Source organism: Clarias gariepinus, chromosome 19, assembly GCF_024256425.1.
Source record: "Clarias gariepinus isolate MV-2021 ecotype Netherlands chromosome 19, CGAR_prim_01v2, whole genome shotgun sequence".
Lineage (NCBI taxonomy): Eukaryota > Metazoa > Chordata > Actinopteri > Siluriformes > Clariidae > Clarias > Clarias gariepinus.
In genome coordinates this window covers 28,365,567-28,387,603 of record NC_071118.1, presented here as the reverse complement: position 1 = coordinate 28,387,603, position 22,037 = coordinate 28,365,567, and the positions used below count along the sequence as shown (strand labels likewise).

At 39.2% G+C, this 22,037-nt stretch overlaps 1 protein-coding gene across 1 annotated transcript in view; it reads right to left on the bottom strand.

The window, feature by feature from the left end:
• The window catches only part of ccbe1 (collagen and calcium binding EGF domains 1), a 77,439-nt gene extending 59,727 nt beyond the window's left edge, over positions 1-17,712 (bottom strand). The window contains exons 1-2 of the mRNA XM_053479300.1: positions 17,516-17,712; positions 17,319-17,399 (exon numbers count right to left, since the gene is read on the bottom strand). Coding sequence (XP_053335275.1) covers positions 17,319-17,399; positions 17,516-17,622 — 188 coding nt within the window. The 5' untranslated portion in view covers positions 17,623-17,712. The remainder of the gene's footprint in view (positions 1-17,318; positions 17,400-17,515) is intronic.
• Positions 17,713-22,037: the final 4,325 nt, after the last annotated feature.

The window sequence follows — 22,037 nt, the reverse complement described above, 5'->3', positions numbered from 1 at the left end:
GGAAGAACGTGACAATATACAGAGACACAAATAATCTGTTCTAGGAATCTGGGATTTTAGCTTAGGAAGGAAGCGCTATAGCTATGTGATTTCGCATCGGCCGTCAAGGACAAGTCCTCCCGTCCTGCAGGTGGCGCTGCAAGCAATGAATGACGAAGACTAGAGAAGGACAAATTCCCCAACAGTATAAACTATGGTGAGTTAACAGAAACACAGCAACAGAAAACAGAACACGAGGCAAAGGAGGAAACTTTCTTGTTTTGATTTAAGAATCAAGGCAGAACGAGTTTAGTACACGACTCATCATCAGAGGCGCGGTCACATGGTGTGTGTGTGGATAGTCATGAAAATAATAAACTGCATTCATTAAGCATCCTACATGACTGGAAAATGCAGTCTTTTATTTATAAAGGAAAAAGTTAATAAAGAAAAACCAAAACAAAAAAAAAGTCCAAATAATAATAATAAATAACAAAAACAGTTTAATTATCCCTTTTCTGTTTCTTTTTTTCTTTAAGCAAATAAGTAGTTAGGATAAAATAAATTTAATGTAAAATGTAATCCTTTAACCCTTGTGAGTGATAAGTATTTTAAGTATATTTACCATATATAATAGTATTATATTATAGCATAATTTAACCCTTTTGTCTGCTTAGTGTATAATATTTTTATTCTTATTTTAGTGTTACATGTAGACAGACAGATACTTTATTGATCCCGGAGGAAATTTCCATGTAAATCAAATTAATCACTGTAACAATAACTTATTGTATTTATTTATTTATTTATTATGATTTCACATTTTGTCCCTATTACTGCTGTTTAACAAACCTATACACTTATCAGTTATAACATTATGACCACCACCAGGTGAACTAAACAACATTGATTAACTACAGTACAAGCACCACAAATCCCTGAAAACATTTAAATTTAATCATTTGGCAGAAACTCTTATCCAGAGCGACTCAGTGCTTTGAAGTTTCCATCATTAGACAGATCCTTACACCCGTTACTGGATCACTAACTAAATACTGTCAGTCAAACACTGTTGGATGGAGGGACGGGGGAAATTAATCCAAATATTGAAGAAACAGACATGTCTTTAGTCGTGGTTTAATGTTTAAACAGTCTGGATGCATGTCTTCCTCGATCTCTGGTCACTGGCCGGACCAGTCGAGCAGTGCTGGAGGATTGGAGGGAACGTATGGCGGTGCGGGCTGTGATCAGAGCTGAGAGGTAAGTGGATGCTGGGCCATTTTTAGCAAGCATGAAAAAAGTCAATGCAGATCACTCAGTGCACCACAACCTACTGCACACGAGCCCAAGGCCACCGACCTGACCCCCAAACTCCCCAGATCTCAGTCTGATCGAGCCCCATGGAATCATGTGGCAGTCAAAATGTCCAATCTACGAAGAACCCACCCTGTAACTCACAGCACCCAAAGGATCTGCTTCCAACATTCTGGTACCAGACGCCACAGCGCCCCCCAGAGCTGCCCTTGTGGCATAAGCAGAACCCACAACCCAGGTAGTTTTAATGCTAATGGTGTAAATGTTATGGCTGATCAGTGTGTATACAATCATACATCAAATGTATCACAGAAGCATCCTCAAGTATCATCATATAATAATTCTGCTTTTTTTTCTTAAATTTTAGCTTTTCAACTGGTCTTGCTTCACATTAGTGTTTCAAAAAAGGAAAAAAAAAGTTGTACAAGATTAAATCCAGACTTTAGAAGCACTGTCTTATAATGTAACACAAACAGTGCTGCTATTTTAAACCTAATTAAATAAATTAAAAAAAACCCCGGGAGTTTATTAAGAGTAATTTTGTATAATATGTCGCAATGCTCTGATGGGAATTTAAAAAACCTGGGTTTGAGTTTTTCATTCCTGACCTTTTAGGCATCGTACTTCTGTTGCTAATAACTCACCACACAATACACTGCGGTCTCTCTCTCTCTCTCTCTCCTGTCCTTAAGGGAAAAAATATAAACCATATTTTATATCTGTATAGCATCTTATGTTTGTGTCTTAAAGCCAGGCTGTGTATGTGTGTGTGTGTGTGTGTGTGTGTTCATTCCACTGTAGCCTTCTTGCCTTTGTCTTATTGCTCAATATCACTGATTACAGATCAGTAAGTGCACTGCGGATGTTCCAAAGTGTTGAAATTTAATTATGATGCAATAAAATTAAAATGTTTCAATGATTAATTGAAAAAAAAAATTATAAGTGTTGGTGACCTGCTAGAATGTAAAAGGAATAAAACACTTTGGAGCACACCGTTATAAGAAAAATAATAAACTTCAGGGCAGTAACAGTAACTCTGCCTCATGTATCGTTGATCATTTTCCTACAACAGCGCGACACTCACAGCTTTATCTCATACATATTGTTTTCCGAAGAAGTTGTTTACCAAGGGTGCCAATAATTATGCCGCTTACTCTATAAACAGTCGTTTCATAAATTTTATCTTCATTTTTTTTATTTTATTTCAGTAGACTCGCCAGTCTATTTTTTTTTCTTCCATTTCAACATTTAAAATTTTCCGAAGTTTGATTTAAAAAAATGTTTAAAAAAGAAATAAGATAAAAATTAATATACATGTGAAGAATTTTATTTGGATCAGAATATTATACATAAAGGATTCTCATTTCATTGTTCACCTGCATGTTAAACTGGAGCTAAACATTCACACTGCCACGAAACTCTCACGCATGCAGGCCTGGACTCTTTGAACCGTTGACCTTTGACCTCCGGACAGCGCAGGCATCCATTACGGCGAGGCTGAGAATGAACAGACTGCTGTTTCTCCGATCACACTAATTACTGTGTTCATTAACAGCTGTTCAGAGGAAAAAAACAGATGTTCAGGACAGAGCGGTCAAGCCTTTACAGGGGAAGTCCGAGTCCGCTCAAACAGCACGATGTCATCGACTAATCTGTGTATATATCATGTGCATCAATGTTTTCAAATGTTTTACACAAAGACAAAAACATTCTTTGTGAGGAGAGTTAATTGTATTTAGATCTGACATCTTTATAAACTGTTTACATATTTACAAAATTCTATAATAATGAATTCTATAAATCCTTTTTTATCAAGAAAACATACTGTCTGTCTGATAACCTTCTGTCTGTCTCTCCCAACCATCTGTCTGTCTCTCCTAACCATCTGTCTGCCAGCAGGATTCCGGTCTGTTTGATGGCTGTCTCTCATCCTGACTCTTTATGATAACTGTCTGTCTGTCTGTTCAGTACGTATCTGATACCTGTCTCTCTCTGTATAACTGTCTGTCTCTCTGTATCAGTTTGTCTCTCTGTATTACTGTCTGTCGTTCTATCTGTATAACTGTCTGTCTCCCTGTATGATTACCATCCGTCTGTCTCTCTGTATAATTTTCTGTCTCCCTGTATTACTGTCTGTCTCTCTATATGATAATTACTGTCTGTCTCTCTGTCTGTGTCTCCCTGTATTAATGTCTCTCACTGTATAGTTGCTGTTTGTCTCTTTCTATCTGATAACTGTCTGTCTTTCCGTATTAGTGTGTCTCTCTGTATAACTCTGTCTGTCTCTCTGTATACCTGTCTGTCTCTTCTTATAACTCTCTATATGATAACTCTCTGTCTGTCTCTCTGTTATAAATACTGTCTCTATAATTATCTCTATAATTGTCTCTCTGTATAATTGTCTGCCTCTTTTTTATGATAGCTGTCTTCCTCTGTATCTGTCTCTCTGTATAACTGCCTGTCTTTCTCTATAATATCTGTAAGGACAGACAGATACAAAGACAGTTATCAGGCAGAGAGACAGCCAGTTACCCATCTGTCCAAATCCAAATTGTACGCTTATGTTCTATAACCTTCTGTCTGTCTGTCTGTCTGTCTACCTGTCTGTCTGTCTGCCTGCTTCGGTTTGTTTTCTGCAGCTCTGTGGGGAAAAATGTTTAAAAAATTGTTTTGCTGAGGTCCTGCGTCCTCACTTCCAGGCAGCAGCTCGGAGCTCTAGCGTATTTCTCCGGGAACGTTCTGACAGGAATGTGCCGAAACACAAGGTGTGTTTTATCATTGGCACCGTTTTCATCGCGTCTTATCAGCCAAGTCATCTGCACTCTCGCTACACACCATTTCAGCTCCATCAGAGGTTGTGAAATGATTTCAGAGCTCTCGCCATACTTCTGATTCCTCTGAGATGGTTTCTCGCTCACATGGTCACTCTCCCTCTCTCTCTCTCTCTAACCCTGAGCGGAGGAGTGCACGAGAGGTTTTTTTGTGGAAACCTATTAACTCTGGGGTAAACAGCACAAAAAAAGGGAGGCAGACTATTACACAACGGCTTAATAAATTCCAGCAGGATGAGAAGTTTCGAAAATTCCACTCAGCGGTGCTGACTCAGAGACAGCCAGTGCGCTAGTGTTAGCTTTAGCAGGAAATTTAGGAATGTATTAAGATTTTTTCCAGGAACCTGGAAAAATATTTAATATTTAAAAGAGGTGAGATGCTACGTAGCACGAGGTAAAAAACAGGAAAAACAAACGGGGATGCTAATCTGATCCTGAACTGTTGCTAGGCAACCTGAAAACGCTGACGCTAGCTAATGCCTAATGTCTCTCGTAATTTAGCTTTTTTTTTGTTATTAGAATGAGAGATGATTATTAGACAGACTGAGTGATACAGAAAATAAACAGAGTCATCAGACAAAGAGGGACACAGACGTTATCACGGAGAAACAGTAATCAGACTTTATTTCTGACCAGATAAACCAACTACCAGACAGAGAGACAGACAGACAGACAGTTAGAGAGAGAGACAATTATCACACAAAGACACTGGCAAACAGACAAAGAGACAGTTATCAGACAGAAAGACAGAGACATTTTTTTAAAGAGAAAGACAATTATCTGACAGACAGTTACGAAAGAGACAAGCTAAAAGTCATAAGACCGGAATACAGTTGGATGAGACAGAAAGTTATCAGACAGACAGTTGAGAGAGATAGACGGTTATCAGAAAGACAGTTAAAAGAGACACAAAGCTATGAGACAGACAGACAGACAGTTGAGATACAAACAATTATTAAACAGACAAACAGATGAGAGAGACAGACATTATTAAAAACAAGTGAGATAGACATAAAGCTATCAGACAGACAGTTGAAAGAGACAGACAATTATCGCTGAGACAGCTGAGAGAGACAGACAGAATTACAAGTCAGAGTTATCAGATAGAAGGTTGAGAGACAGACAGCTGAATATACAAAGAAAGAGCTATTAGACAGACAGTTGAGAGAGACAGACAGAGGGTTATTAGACAGGGACATAGGCGGGTAAATAGATTAAGACAGATCAGTCAGTCCAACAGAGAGACAGTTTTTAGAGAGACAGTCTGAGTGAACATGTGGGAATGCGTCTGTACAGTATGTACGCGTATGTATTTAATTTGTCCTGCCGGTGACGTCGTATCTTTCAGCTCTGATGCGAACCCAAAGCTGGATTGTTCAGCGTTACGAGTGTCTCTGTGGACAGGACAAGATAATCACCCACTGGAACTCGAGCTGCGGTTGAAGGCCGCCTTCGTGTTTCCACATCAGCGTGCACCCCACGCTGCAGCAGTCACGCCACGCTCCCAGTTCGCTTGATGACACGGATGCCGAACCGAATCCTCATAAACAAACCCAAAGCCGCAGCTACGACTGCACGGATGGAGATCAGAGGCATCACGGCTCTTCAAAAGCCCGATGCGGCGTGGTCAGACCCGCAAGCATTTCCTGTTGCACACCGTGACGCGGCCCTGCAGACGATCGCTCCGTCGCAGCATCACCGTGCATCTCTCGGCTCTCACACACTCTCCCACAGCGGTGACACGACACCGAACTCGGGTAACAAAGAACATCTGGAGGAGCTGACCTCGAACTTGAGAATGTTCATCATTGTTACATTGCCTAATATTTCCGTGCCGCTCTTGAAGAGTAATAAACAGAGTTCCCTCAGGACCGACGCGCAGTAAACATCACAATTCCTTAACTACGTCATTTGTAACACTCACTCTGAATCAGTGTGTGTTAAGGAACACACACACACACACACACACTTTGCTCATCATAGCAGGAATATTTTCTCTATTAGGTGACTGCACCATGTTGTGTTTTTTCTATCATCCTGTTGCACGTTGTTCCCTCTACGATATCTGGAACGTGGTTCACTGACTCGCACTCGAAGGAACTTTCATTATGATTCATACACATTCACATTTCATACAAACTTCAATAATTCTTTGGATTGGATAAACTGCTTTAAAAATATCTGTTTTAAAGACCTTACAGGTTCCTGTACAGCTAACGACTCAATGAGAGGAAGTTTTCAAAACATTCATACCTTTTTTTTATGAAGCATAAACTAAATGCCCTCTCACTCACTCATTTTCCACAGAGCTTAGTGTTTATGTACAGGGTCGAGGGAAGCTTGGAGCGGATCCCAGAGGCACGAGACAGGGTCCACCAAGGCACAAGCACACACACACACACACACACACTATGGGCAATTTGGAAACACCACTTGGACTTTGGGTGAGCATGCAAACTCCACACATACTGTACAGACCAGAGGCTGGAATCGAACCCTGGACCCTGGAAGTGCAAAGCCACAGCACCAGCCATTAAGGCACCTAAACTTAATGCAATTTAATGTAAATGTAAACGGCATTAGAAAAATTAAATATCTTCTACAAAATCGCTTATCATTTCGCCATCTGCTGAGAGAAATGAGAATCGCAGGTTGAAAGAAGGCAGGAAACGGCATGACCGGCGCACAGCTGTTTCACTTAAATAAGAGCAAAATAGCTTTATACTGGCTTTTACTGGTGCGATTTTAAAAATGTAAGCATACAGGGTGATTAAGCTCACAGAACTAGGAAAAGTCATGAAAGGAGGGTCCTGGAATTTGATCGAGTGTGAAGTATTTTTTTTTTTTACCCCCTTGCGGTCAAATGACCGCTGCTCGGCGCTTCTAGTGTTAAAGACATTACAATACTCCCGGACATTTTCCGACATTTAGGTATGCGTAACTGTTATGGGAGGGATTGTGGCACCCCTACTGGATCTTTGCTGAAACTGCAGTTGGGTGGACCACCGAGTCAGACCGTAATTAACCAACACATCGGTCAGCGAGGTGAAAATCAGCGGATACTGATGTGCAGGTGCTAAAAAAGTTTGTCGCTTATTATAGAAGCTACTGTAGCTTAAGTGATACTTTTCTCTTTATTCTTATCTTTGAACTTAATAAGCAAAAAAAAAATTAAAAGCTGTAAAATATAACATTGTATGTAATGCTGGAAAAAAAATTGAAGGTCACTGGTGTACCTCTGGGACTGGAGACTCATTCCACAAATAATAAATAAAATCTCTTAAATTCTGTAATTGCACATTTTTAATCCGCAACATTTGTCGTATGGAGGAGCGGCTGGTTCAGAAACCATAACATACAGTATTAGAACAAGCGCAATAATATAAATCTGTGAGTCTTCTTTCCTTACACACAAACGAAACCCGGCAGATGACGTGACTGTATCTGTGTTCTGACTCTACAGGGCAGAGGAGACCTCGAATGAAAGCAAGCACCAGGCTGGCGTTTGTTTAACGTCTGAGAGGATAACCAAAGCTCTTCTCTGGGAGGTAAGTAAGTGGTCAGATGAAGTGCACGTGCTGGTTCTCCTCTCTCCGGGGACGATCCAGGGCAGAAATGTCGAGCTGCTTCTGCTGCTGATGTTCCTCTGGGCGTTCTTGTCTTTCTGGTGGAATTCTTCATCTCTAAGACAGCTCAATGTGAGTGTGTGTCGGGATGGGGGGGCAGAACACACTCCGAGAGGCCTCCAGAAATATTTGGAAACACAACAAAGCAACAATCGCACACGCCACGTATCAGTTACGATGGATCGTCCCAGAACACTGCAGTGTTACATCCTACGAGGTTTTGACGAGCCGTTTCAGAACATGATTACACCCCGGCTTCTAAGGGAAAAGTTTTATAATGTCCGCAACGTCCCACTCGACCCAAATGCAATCAGTCGGCATGGACGATATTAGCTTCTGGCTGTCAGATTCAGCATCGTGCAGAATCATCACAGCTTCATCTCGCCTTTCAGAAACGTATTCGGTTAGAGCGAAGGTAGACATGAGTGTTCAAGTGCTTTTAGCAAAAAAAAACAACGTAAGGAAAAAGAATCAACTTTTCGAAAAAAAAGCTAAAGTGACTTTTCTTCCTCACGCCGCCCCTGAAGTAGCCTTCTGAATAAAATCCAGGTTGTGAGCTACTATTGAGTTCTGCGGCTAAATTAAACATAGAAATTGTCTAGTACTTAAGCAGATAAATAAATAAAAAATACTCAAGCCTAAAACTACAGTACTAATGTAAAACAATTGTAAGACAATCCAATCAGGCTAAAAAACCTTGCTGAAGGTCAACAGTCCCGGGGACGCATTCCTTTGTTGATTATTTTCCCATGACAGCATATCTGCGAGTGATTTATTCATCTTATACCAAAGCAGATTGTCAACAATTACAACTGTTTTATTTATTTAAAAAAAAATCCCATTGTATTTTTATGAATTAATAATAATAATAATAATAATAATAAAAACATAGCCAAGAAATCGTAAAGAAGCATAAGAGTTTTAACTTTGTCACTATTACATCACTATGAATGAGCTATGACTGTAAAAACTGTAAAAAATAGAACAAAGCTATCGATAAAACCTCAAAGGGCACCAGAAGTCAATCAAAAGCCCCTGAACTTAATTAGTGTCTTCCAATGGGAAGAAGTTTGCCAAAGGAATTCTCCTATAACAGTCCTCATGTGAGAATCTTACAAGGATATACAGTATATACACAATGTAGTTGGGAGAAAGTCTCATGTCCTTGTACGTGGACATTCGGCTCTCAGTGTTTGTTATCTAAACCGAGCCAAAGCACAGCGCTGTGGTGCTGCCGTGTGCTCCGGAGATACGGATATACAGTATAAAGCAAATAAAAAGGAAATCGACTTTGGAATGCGAGACAGCACTCTGAGCTGGTTTACTTCTGTGTGTAATTAACTCATCGTTTATTTTAGCGCTGTGATTTTTATTATTTCTACAAGCCTCAGTTAGAAACAGGACAATTTTAGCCCTACAGTACATGCGGCTCCGTCATCTTCTTGTTTTCCTTTTATGAGTCATTTAATTACACGCAGTAAAAAAACTAAACCAAACAAATTGCCAACATAAAAAGTATACATAAAACAACCGAGCTCTGAGTCAGACTCGACACACCGGACAAACACGTGTAATGAATAAAAAGCCCTTCCTGCATCACAACAGCCGCGGTTCGGCGTTCATTCAGAGACACGGGTTCGATCTGAGAAACTTCATCCTCCGATCAAACGTCCGAGGCACGCGGTTATCTTCAGGTCTTACTGCACTACACTGAACCCTAAAGCTAACACACCTCCAGCAGACGAGTCAGTGAAAGTGTTTCTGCACTCACACACACACACACACACACATCTGAGGAGTCTCCTCCTGAAGCAGACACTCAGGGTCAGAGTCAGGCCGCGCTGTTACGGCTTTAACCGAGGGTTAGATCTCTGTTTAATCCGAGTGTTTAGAATCTGATCTGATTCGATGTGAATTATAACTCATGGACGAGAGGTGTTATGTGTTTTTATTACACCTTAGCCAAATTGCAATGCTAACTAGCTTGTAACACAAAGCTATCCTAAATCCCTCTCTAACCCCTGATCAAGGGCACTACATGGTGTGTGTACACGCTACATAGTGCGCTCGCTTTGTATTTTACCCTATTTGGGATTCGACACCACATCCCTGAAGTTATCGGAGCTGATATTCTAAAGTGTAATAAGTGTAAATATAAAGTAAATCTGGTGAGCTTCTCAGGACTGTCCACCACCTCCATGGTTTATTCTCCTCAACTTTTGGCTAAAACTACATTCACCCGCTGTTCATTAAATAAACTGTCGGTGACTAACTCGGGCTGCATCACAGGCGTGCTGATAACCAGCACAACAGAACAAGTTTGAGTGTGATATGCCTTAAATAAACATTAACAAACTAATATTACATTATAACTAATGCAGGTGTTTTGTTTCTTTTTGCAATTTGGCAACAATTGCAACTTTTGTATTTATTAAGGAAGTCAGCTTATGTACTGTATAACAACGCTCTATCATCAGCCTCTCATCACTTTAGAGCTGTCGCCATAGAAACGATGACATATTGGAAAGAGCGCATTAATATAAAGCTGTCAGAGCTGCAGTTATAGAGAATTATTCTTTAAATTAAGCTGTATAAAGTGCTGTGTTTAACCATTTGTGTGTTTTTACAGACTAGGAGTTAAACAGTAGCTGTTCAGTGCTGATAAATGACTGTAAATAATTGACAATCCCACAGAAGGACAGTTAAACGTTTAAGGCATCAATATAATGTCGTATGAATCTGAATGTCTGTTCTTTCGGTGAATAAAATCCTGAGAGCTGGACTTATCGCGGATTATCGAAGCAGGGATCAGCGACGGTGGTGTTAAACTGGAGAGCACTTCGCTGCCAGACCGAGTTTATAAACAAGCATGTGTGTGCATGTACACACACTCCAAACAAGTCCATGATAACGCGCTGTGCAGAGATTATCCTAGTCTTCCTCATCGTCACTTGGCGTCCCTGAGACTCCAACGCATCACGCGGAAAAATCCTCATACTACTAATTAAATTTAACATTTTAATTATGATAATTAACATTTTTTTTAAACTAGCTTATAGAAAGTTGGAAGATTAATCAAAATATCTGGATTTATTTATTGTGTCTGTCTTTCAAATATTTGCCAAAAAGTAAATTTACAGAAAACTTAATCCAACCATAACAGGGAAACGTTTAATTGTCAGCCAACAGATTCTCATTTTAAATTGAGAAAATCAGTACACAAACTTTTTCTCATTCACCACTGGAAAATAAGGAAACAAAAAATAAAGAAATGTTTTCTTAGAATTTCTTTTTTTCCTCAGATCTTAACTGGAAACAATACGAATGGTTCATTATTGAATTTTATCTGATATGTTTAATTTTATTAATATATATTTGTGAAAATTTTTCTTTCTTGTTTTTTTGCGATAAAAGTTTTTGTCATCGTAAGTCGCAAGTCATTTCCTACAGTACATACAGTACCCAGAAATCTGGAAATTGTTGGTGTCAACAAAGCTGGAGAAACAACAAGGCCTTACAGGACTGTACAGTGTTTATATAAACTGTGCTTAGGCTCGAAGTTTAATTTCAGAGGATTGCTGATGAAAACCGCTATAACACAAACCCGAAAAGACGTCTTCAAATTGAACCCTTTTTTGTTTAATCAGTCAGCAACAGAGGTACACAAATCCTGTACTTCAGTACAAGCAGAGGTTCCTTTGGGCAAATACTGTATTACTCAAGTAAAAGTAAAAGTCCTCCATTTACTTGAGTAGAAGTACAGAAGTACTAACTTTCAAATTTACTTAAGTATTCTTAAGTATCTCTCTCTGTGTCTCTTTTTAATAAAGTTACGAATAAAAATACTAAAGCAGAGAACTGATATATAAGAGACTACAGTACAGTAATAGAGGTACGTATACTTAGTTACCTTCCACCTCTGGTTAGCTATAAATTAAGAAAATCTGTTATAATTAATAGATTTTAGGCTAATAAAACATTGTCATGTTTGCTGTTGTAAAATTCACAAATATACAGAAATACAGAAATAAAAATAGAATCCAATAGAAGAAGTGTTTATTATTACATTCTTTTATTCAACTCATTATCTGCAATTATGACATTTCTTTTCTATTTTTTTTTAGTTTTTTTCTCTTAGTGACTGATCATGACCCAGAAACTATGTTAGCTATTTAATGCTGGCTAGAAATCATTGAATAACATGAACTCATTGTGGTCTTGAGATTTTTTTTCTTGGTCTTTGTGCCTTGATTCTTACTGTTGCCACATTGGACCATTTGATCTGCAAGATCTGGATGCCCTTCCTGTCACAACACACACAATTTCTTCAGGCTTGAGACCGATTCTGAATCTCAGACGTTAAGTACATTTAAACTGGTAAAGTTAAGGGCCCTGCTCAGGTCCCCAACAGTGGCAGGGATCAAATCCCCGCCCCACCAGTTAGCAACCCAGTGCCTTAACCGTCTGAGCCAGGACTACTCCGGTCTGAAGATTAAAAACCAAATAGTCCACATCTGTCTGGATTTCTCCCGAACTCAGACTTTGCTCAGTTGTTAAACCGTCACTTTTGTTACAGCGAACTACAAATCGGCGCTAATCAGTGAGCCGTATGTTTAACAATACGTCCAGCTGTCAGACGAGTCTTAACGTCCTGCCGCGTCTGGATCCGCTTTGTCCTCTAGATTACACTTCCAGGCTCTTAATCCTCAACCTTCAGTGAGTCACATTTCTCGACCAATTTGTAGGGTTTAGTCACTTTCAGAGATAAAAAAACAAAAAAGGAAAAGTGCTGCTGAGAGCGCGGTGTGATTGACACCCGGTAATTGCTTAAGTCTCTGTGCTAGTTTTTGTCTAACCAGATTATTCAGCCAGTTGGTCGATGTGCACTTTTCCAGGCTGTGTGCATGTAGACATTTTGTTGACATTCATAGGCTTTTAAAGCCCTGAAGCGATCCAAAGACTTTATCCCTAAACAGTGGTGGTCTCGGGCTCGCCTCTACCAAACCCTCGGTGCTCCTTCCTGCCAAGTAAGCAGACTGATCCATCCTGTCAACCTGCTTCTCTTTTCAAGTTTGGTAGACACGTGGGGACGCTTGTTACAGTCATGTTACAGTTAGCAGAGAGAGAACACTGAACAGAAATAAAAAACCAGAAGAGTATGACTTTACGGAAATACAATACGAAAACTTTTTACAATTTCTTATTGCAAAAGCTAGCTAGCTTAAATGCTGATATTTTATTTACTAAAGGATCCGGATGGGTAATAAACACGTCATCTACATCCACAGCTTTACACTGTCACATCAAGACGGATGAATCGAAGTCATCACATGTACACACTCCCTACCTTAACACGCATCGTGAACGGTAAGTCCCCTACAAGCTTTTAGAGATACAAACATGCATCCGCGCGTGTTCAATCACAGACATTAGATCACATATCCGGCGTATATTGTGATGTGCGTGCCACGTGAATCCCAGATGTCCGAAAGCAAGCATAAAAGCAGCTGCGATGAAACTGGTACTGCAAAGAAGCGCCGAGCAATAACGATGGAGACAAAAGAAAAAAGAGGTAAAAAGATGGCAGATGTCGCTCATTCTTTTAACGTTAATCATTCAACCATCAGCACGATTCTAAAAAAAAACAAGAAGAATCATGGAACAGCTTAGGTTTATACTGTGTTTATCCAATTGTGTTAGTATCCCAGTACCTATACAATGTTTGTTAGACTTATGAACAAATGTGACTTACGAACGAACTCTGAGAATGGAACTTGTAGGGGATGTGTAGGGGACTTACTTTACACCGATTATCCATCATATTAACACTATCGTCAGGTGAAATAAACAACACTGATTATCAGTTATACACCAGTAAACTGGTGAAATAATTAAGGAGACACGAAGGCTCAGCCATGCCTGCGAGGATCCAAGGCCAGCCCGTCCAATCCGATCCCACAGTAAAGCCAATGCAGCACAAATCGCAGAATAATGTCAATTATGGCAAAAATAGAAAGGCACCAGAACACCCGATGCACCACAGATCACCGAGCACAGGGCCCAGCAGGCTAAGCGTCCAAGGCCACCAACCCGGCCTCCAATCTCCCCAGATCCCAATCCGATCAAGTATTCAGAAATAAGTCCAATCCACAGAGACCCCACCCTACAACCCACAACCCCCTTTTCCAGAGGTCTCGTTGAGTCATGCCACTAGAGGCCAGAGTTAATGTTAATGGTTTTGATGTCATGGTTGATTGGTGTTGATTGATTATGTGCATCAGACCAGAGCCCCCGTGTCTCTTAGCGATAACCAAACAAGAAATAAACACTAAGAGCCAGGCCTGAAATAAGCTGTGGTGGTAGAAGTAGAAGGCGTAGTGAAGCAAAACCAAAAACACAGCGGCAAAACCTCAAGCTTAAATAATGCAGATAATCCACAGATTACAAAAAACACCTGAGATAAAGTGAGTCATGAGAAGTCAAAATAAAAGTCCTGAGAGTAAAATCCAAATCAAGACAACACAAAAAAAACACACAGCCGTCACTCCTTGAATTGTTACTGTATGTCGAAAACATATGAATAGGTTGTTTTTTTTTTAACTCTAATAAAGAATTTGCACAGTTATGATGTATGATGTCTCTAAGCTTCTGTATAATGTTCTTAAAGCAATAAAGGATCACAGTTTATTTAGCTGATTATACGTTTATAAGAATTATAAAAATATAATCTTTTTTACATAAATACGTTTTTTACCTAAAATGCTTTCAGGAAATGCTTAGCCATTACAACTGAGACTTAAAACACAGAAATATTTAAAATATCATGAAAACAGAGTTGCAATGTTTTTTACTTTACTATAATTGGAAGTAATAACAAAGCAAAAAAATTTAAAACAATTGTAATAAAGCATTTCCACACACATTTCTTATACTTACACATATTAACATATCTGTCTATACAGTCCAAGGTGAGGAATGGCTCATTCTTGTAACGTGCGTGAGTTTTGCAGTGTTGTTACATGTCATATATCATTTTACTGCTAAATAAATACCCATGACTTGTCAATTATGTTAATAATTGTTTGTTTGGGAGCCCGGCGTGAGTCACGGCTCGTTCCCTCGTGTGTTTTGACGGATATCGTGTTGACACGGGCTGACACGCTCCGCTAGTGACCGGTTAATCATTTGATCCCGTATGTGTCACAATACGTTACAGCACAGAAAGCACAAGAACCTTCTTTACACCCCTCTGCACACACACACACACACACACACACACACATACTCAGTCATGCAGGAAGTGCGACCCAGATAAAGGCTAATCACGACTTAATTCTACTGCATTCTACTTAATTGTTAGATGATCGGGGGGGGGGGGGGGGGTGATGAAATGTGTGTTCTTCACTGCCATAGTTATTAATTATGTGATGAAGAACATCTGACAACAGACCAGCGATTACGGAGTACAATCCAAAAAATTTAAAACACTCATCAAAGTGAGTTTGCAGGAATAAAGGGAGTATTATCTCCCTGTGGATTAGCATGTTCGCGTTATCAGTATTCAGTATAGTCCTTTTGTAAATAAACCAAAATGCAATCTATTTAAAGTGGACCAAAAAAGTGAACAAACCGAATATAAACTCCTGATCTTTTAGTGTTCACACTGCAGCTCCTCATCAGCTCTCAGATTATTTGATTACTGCTTTAGAATATAAACCAGCATTATGGTTTTGTCTCTTTTTTTTTTTTTTTTTCTCGAGCGCCCCAATGCACCACATGATGAAATAGTACACAATGGCAACAGGAGACGCAAACCTGGTTTTTGTGTTCCGTGTTCACAACGCAGTTTAAGTGAACCGCAACACAGACTCCCGAGGTGGTCTCGGTTTGGTTTGTGTTAGAGGGGTCTGAGTTCATCTGGAGTGTACGCGCAAAATGCTGAACACAAAGTGCATAAATCCAAAAATGTATGTTTCTAATTGCTTTGAGTTCATTTTGAGGCATGAAATAGACAAAGTGTGAAAATTTTTTTTAAGTTTTAATAATAATTTTTATTTACGCCTTTGGTCAAAATGCCACTACAGGAGTCTAAGACCCCAGATCTGTCCTCGTAACCAACGAGCAAAACTTAGACTAAATTCATACAGCATAAAGTCACGTTTACTTGTGTGTCTGTACAATTTTGCGTTGTTGATGTTTGTACTAATAATCATTTTAAATGGACTAAATAAATGCACGCAAAAATTTTTGTTCACATTTCATTCAATCCGTCCATCTAGGAACCTCTGTAGTCCAACTAGGAACCGTGGGGGCCAATGGTGACCGTTGTATTTATTCCCATTTTTCCGACAGGGAGAACATGCAAACTCCACGCACACAGACCCGAAGCAGGAATTGAACCCACGACCTGTAGGTGTATATATATATATATATATATATATATATATATATATATATACTATAAATAGTCAGGACTGCACTATTCATAACTGTTGCACATATTGTATATAATTGCCTCCCTCATTCCACTCTCCTTAACAATTTGTTAGTCTTTGGGCCGTTCCCATCGAGGGGTCGGCACAGGTTTACGCCGGATGCCCTTCCTGACACAGCCCTCCCATTTTATCTGATCTTGGGACCGGCACTGCATCCAGTGGCTGGGGTTTGGGCATTAGCTGGAAACCGAACCTGGGCTTTCCGCATGGTAGGCTACCCTACCAATAAAATATCCTACCACTGAGCCACCAATGTCACTTTAATAACTTCATACATATTACACAGAAATAAACTCATCAAACCTCGAATATCATAACCATGGAGTACAATATCTTACTTTATTGCATCAACAATCGTTTGTACTCATTGTATATAACTTCTTCTTTGAGTACTGTTTACATACACTCACGTTCAAAAGTTTGGGGTCATTTGCAAATTTCTTTGTTTTTGTTTAGTGATTTATTTTTTACATTCTACAACAATCCGGGGGATTTCAAAACTATAAAATAACACATGGGAGGAAACCAGAGTATGACAAGGAAACCCACCCAGCATGGGGAGAACATGCAAACTCTATGCACACAGACCCCGAGGTGGTGATCGAACCCGGAACCTGAAGGAACAAGGTTCCTCCTAACCACCACACCACCATGTTGTCTAACCTAATCTAATCCAACCGCTAAGTCACTGTGCAGGGCAATGTTTTATACATTTCACAGTTTTATATTTCTTTTTTTGGCAGCAAGTCTTTCTACAATGTCATAAAAAGCGCCAGCAGAAGTACAGATGTGGTTCCTTAATGTGTAAATAATGGCTTTGTACCAGTAAAGTGGTGTGTGAGCTCCAGTTATACCTGACATACAGTATAAATCTCCTGGAGCTGTGAACTGAAGGTGTAATGCATTAATGAATAAAGAAGCACCTGAGTGATTAAACATGTGTTTCTGAATGTCAGAGTTGATCAAAAAGACCTGGAGATCAAACAGAAGTGATGCGCGTCTGTGCGCAGTTGGAGCGCGCTTTTGCGCACGCAGAGAGAGTGTGTGTGTGTGTGTGTGTGTGTGTTCCTCACCTGTAACATGTGGTCACCTCTCCCGTGGTCTTCACACACGGATACTTGGTGGTGACGATGTTGTTCTCTGAACACACCTCGCTGGCGGGAATAAAACACAGCAATAAGCCCGTGGCGGTGGAGCGCGCGCATTAGAGAGCGCGCATTAGAGCGGTGTGTCTGTGCGCCGCGTGCGGAGGAGAATTAAAGACTTTTACCTGCTCGCATCTTCCTGTTCCTGCCGAAAAGTCCACTGAGACCCGTGTGAGACCAGGGCGGACACCAGCAGGAGTGTGAGAGCGACGAATCTGCCGTCCGGCAGCATGTCTGCGAGCTTCACCGCCTCTTTCACGCGCGCTAATACCGGGAGAAGTTCCGCGCGCGACCTCCCGCAAAGCGCCTCTGCTGATGCGCGACTCGGAGCGCGAGGGAATCATTTCAAACGACTCCTGAGAGTGAGCCGAGGAGGTGAATCGATTCGCGAGTGAAAATATACAGCAGACGGAGCGAGCTAGACCTGGTAGACATTAAAACGAAACCCTGCAGAGATTTCTGTTTTAAAGCTGAAAGACAAAAGTCAGAATCAGGATTTCTTTCTTAAAAAAAAAAAAAAAGTTTATTTAGTAAAAAAAAAAAAAAGCAATTTTCTTGCACATGATGTTCACAGTGATTCATTAGCGTGGATCCCTAATACAGAATACTGTAGTTAATTTTTGATTTCAATATTAAAATGTTACAAAAAATCATAATGTCACCATGCAAATAAATACATTTACATTATGGCATTATGCAGACGCTCTCTCCCAAAGGACTTACATTTTTTATCTCATTATACATCTGAGCAGTTAAGGGTTAAGGGCCTTGCTCAAGGGCCCCACGGGAACAACCTGGTGGTGATCGTGGGGTTCAAACCTGGAAGCTTCCAGACCATAGATCCATATCCAACAGTACAACAATATAATATAATGACATTGCCGGAAACGTCCTGGTTTATGAGAGGTGTTTGGAACATTTCAGCTCGCTTCAAAACTGCAAATGTGAATGTTAGCTGTAGTAGCACAGCACATGCTATATAGGCCATCTATATGAATAAAAGAAAGGTTTTGTCTGTACATTGGTCAGAACTCGTTCTTTCAATGAGATTTTTTCACCTCATATATCGGTGGACCCGAAAAAAATTTCTCTCTGTCACACAAAACTGTCTGGACAGATTTTAATGAAACTTTTGCCAGTCGTTCTGTATTTGCTTGAAGTTAAATCTGTGCCATAAATGAAATCAAAATGTTGAGTAAAAGTGAAGGTATGAACAGTTTTGTGCCAGATTATAAACCACAAGTTTTGACAGCGTACTGTAAAAGCATCAAACTGTGGGCGCGTCTTAAACCGACCGCTGGACAGAATTTACTAAACCTCCTGCCGTCCTTAGATCTCTGCCTGAAGTTTAATCTGCACCATCAGTGAAATCTAAATGTTGAGTATAAGTGATGTTATGAACAGTTATGTGTGGGATTTAATAATCTACTTTAAAATAGTCTATAATGCGCTACTGTCTCAATGTAAACAAACACCTGCACCAATAGATATTAATTAGAAAAGATAAAGTGAATATTTTTACTGGGATTAGTTCATATTTTCACTTTGGCTGAAATAACAGCGCTGAAGTGGTATAAGTGAATTTTAACACGCTGGAGTGGTTTTAAGACAAAACTTCATCTTTATCCTTTGATCTACTTTTTCCATTTCTCATCTGTGATTCACTCTCCGATTACCGAACAGGGAGTGTATTTGTCTGAGCACCAAAGAAGGACAACTTAGTGTAAACAAGGCGTAAGATACTCAACCTTACAGAATGGGATTTCTTTGTATTAATAAGTTAGACAGAGAGTTCTGCTGTACAGAGACACACAGACATGTACGTGGGCTTCAACCTCAAATAATAATCATAATAATAATCATAATAATAATAATACTGATTACATTAAAGATTATTTTTAGCTTTAATCTTTTAGAAACACTTTACCCGTCAACGGGTACTTAAGTTAGTTGGTCTTTAGATAGTTAATTGTAAGAGCAATAAAATTGTTTTCTGTTTTTATAGGCTAATTTACTCATACAGAACTCATGATGCTAACCATGCTAATCTTTCTCTGAGTGACATAACATGATGCTCATCCGCTAAAACACCGAGACACTGTGCGACAGGTGGAAAGACTAACACTAAGGCCATTTTAAAAATATGGTGGCTTTAAAAACTTTTTGTTAAATATGAAACACTTTTGAAACATTAAGTCTGGTTTTTACTTACAGTCCCTAAACAAAACATAGGGTTTATTTCATAGTGGTTTAACGGTTCTTATTCTTTAAAATCTTCATGGTTTTCCATAAACGCTAATCGGCTTGTGTCAGAAACTTGCATTTGAATGCGTTAATGTTCTTTTTAAAAGAATTGAATCAGTCGGGAGAATCATCTCAGACTGAGCGGAATTTACGGATGGTTTGTTTGGTGACTTCAAGGATTTTTCAAGAGATTTATCGACCCAAATTTTAAGACTTTGCACATCCTGATCCTGAAAATAACAAATCATACAGGTCTGTATTTCCTTTTAGAAAAACAAAACAGTAGAGAAGATGAACATTTTTTTAAATTTTCTTCTCAATAATTATAATAATTATTATTATAATCATCATCATCATCTTTTTTCTTTGTGAGATAAGCTCCAAATGACTCATGCTCCTCTACCAACATATATATATATATATTGCATTTTACTTACATTAACAAAATCCTATAGTTACTTAATATATATGAGTTTTTTGTGTATATAATTGTAGATCTATAATTTTGTAATAAACATCCAAACAGGCAATATGTTGCATCTGATCTTTTCTTTTTTAGCCCATTCGTTCCTCTCTCTAATAATAAAGGCAATAAACCACCAGGATAGCATTCCCTAAGGACACTTGTTCCTGGCCTCAGACCTTGACCTCCGGCTGTCATTTAAGTAGTTAGGCTTGTCCATTTGACCCCTGACCCTAAAGGACAGAGGTGTAATCAGGCTGACAGGTTTACTTAGCGTCCAACCTGTTTACCTCTGATTTATTTCCTCTTCATGTGTTTTTGTAAAACACATGACATTCCGCTTGGGCTTGATGGAGATCCCAGAGCTGTCTACAGTCCCATCGACTCAGTGTTAATGCCACCAGGTGGCCAGGCATGAAACAGCATTCCGTTTTATTTAATGTTTTCTTTATTATCATGTATTAATACATTAATAACAAACAGATCACCAAAAATAGGAGCAGTCCAGACATGTCTAGGCAAACTTTATTTATTTGTTTTTATTTTTATTTTTGGAAAACTTTCAAATCTAATCCTGGTCTTTTTTGTGCCAATTTCTAGAAATTTCAACATCCTTATGTTGGATTTGGAAAAACAGCCACGGCTGACGTCGAGCTTTTTATGTTGTACAGATGTAGAATAAATTCTGCTCAGTCTGTTGCTTAGCTCTTACTTTATTTATTTTTTGTTGGTGAGACTCAAGAAATGATAATTAGTGTGAATCTCTCTCTCTCTCTCTCTCTCTCTCTCTCTCTTAAACTGTATGGTTTTAAAGTCCCATTTCAGCTGAATGATTTCCTCATGTCTTTCTACGTGCAGTGTAGTCAGTTTGAGAAACACTTCTGGAATCCATCATTCTTTTTTCTGTTTGGAAAACGTCAAGTATTCATGTAGAAGGTGTTTCTTTGTTTTCAGCAAGATTAAAGGCTAGTAGTCGAATTGTCACTGCGTCCACGTTTATCCTACGTGTGGTGGATTAACCAGGACATGCTTGATGTTAGTTTTGCCCTACAACGTAAATCTTAATGTAGATGACAGTTGACCTCAGAAAGATAGAGCTCTTCCTGCGTACATCATGTTCTCTCTTTTTTCTTTCTTTTTTTTTTAAATGACTTTTCATGTTAAACTGCAGGAATTTTAAGTTCAGACAGTTCTGCTTTCTTCAAGTGTGCTAACTAACAGCTCTGCCCTCAGCATTTTGGCCTCCTGCTCAGCCAAGAACATCAAAATCCCAAATCTTGGACACTCTGGCTTAACTGTTTTCATGTTGATTCCAATGATGGCTGAAAATGCTGAACAGTGTAAAACATGTGCTGAGTTAGTTTGTAACATATTTAATTCTATTTATTTTTTGCACCTTTTACTCAAGTGCAAATTCCACCCCTAATTTAAATATCATGTTACATGAATATATTTCTTCAGCGCAGATTATATGGCAGAATATTACGAGCCTTGTCCGGCCCCTGAATCCACGGCTGCGGTGCTAAAATGCACACTGGGAACTGAGATTATAGTTCCATCTGGAACAATTTCACTTTCTTTACAGAACGTGTTATTATGGAAAAGATTTTTAAGTAGCTCCAGCATTATAGATCTGACATTTGGCCTCATACAAGCGAACAAAAAGTCTTTTACATAATGATAATAACTTGCCATCTTTATATCTTTATCTTTATATCTTTTATGAGACAGTACAGGTTTTCTACAGATTCAAAGACAACTGCGGAAAGTATTACACTTGTAACATGAAAGAGACTTGAATAAACACAAAAAGTGTAGATTGGAAAAGGTTTTTCATGTTTTGGAATAAATGATTTGGGATAAACTGTCGTTATGGATGTGGGATTTTCACGTTATGGATGTGACGTGTCTGAATCAACGTTCTACATTCCGTATAAAGA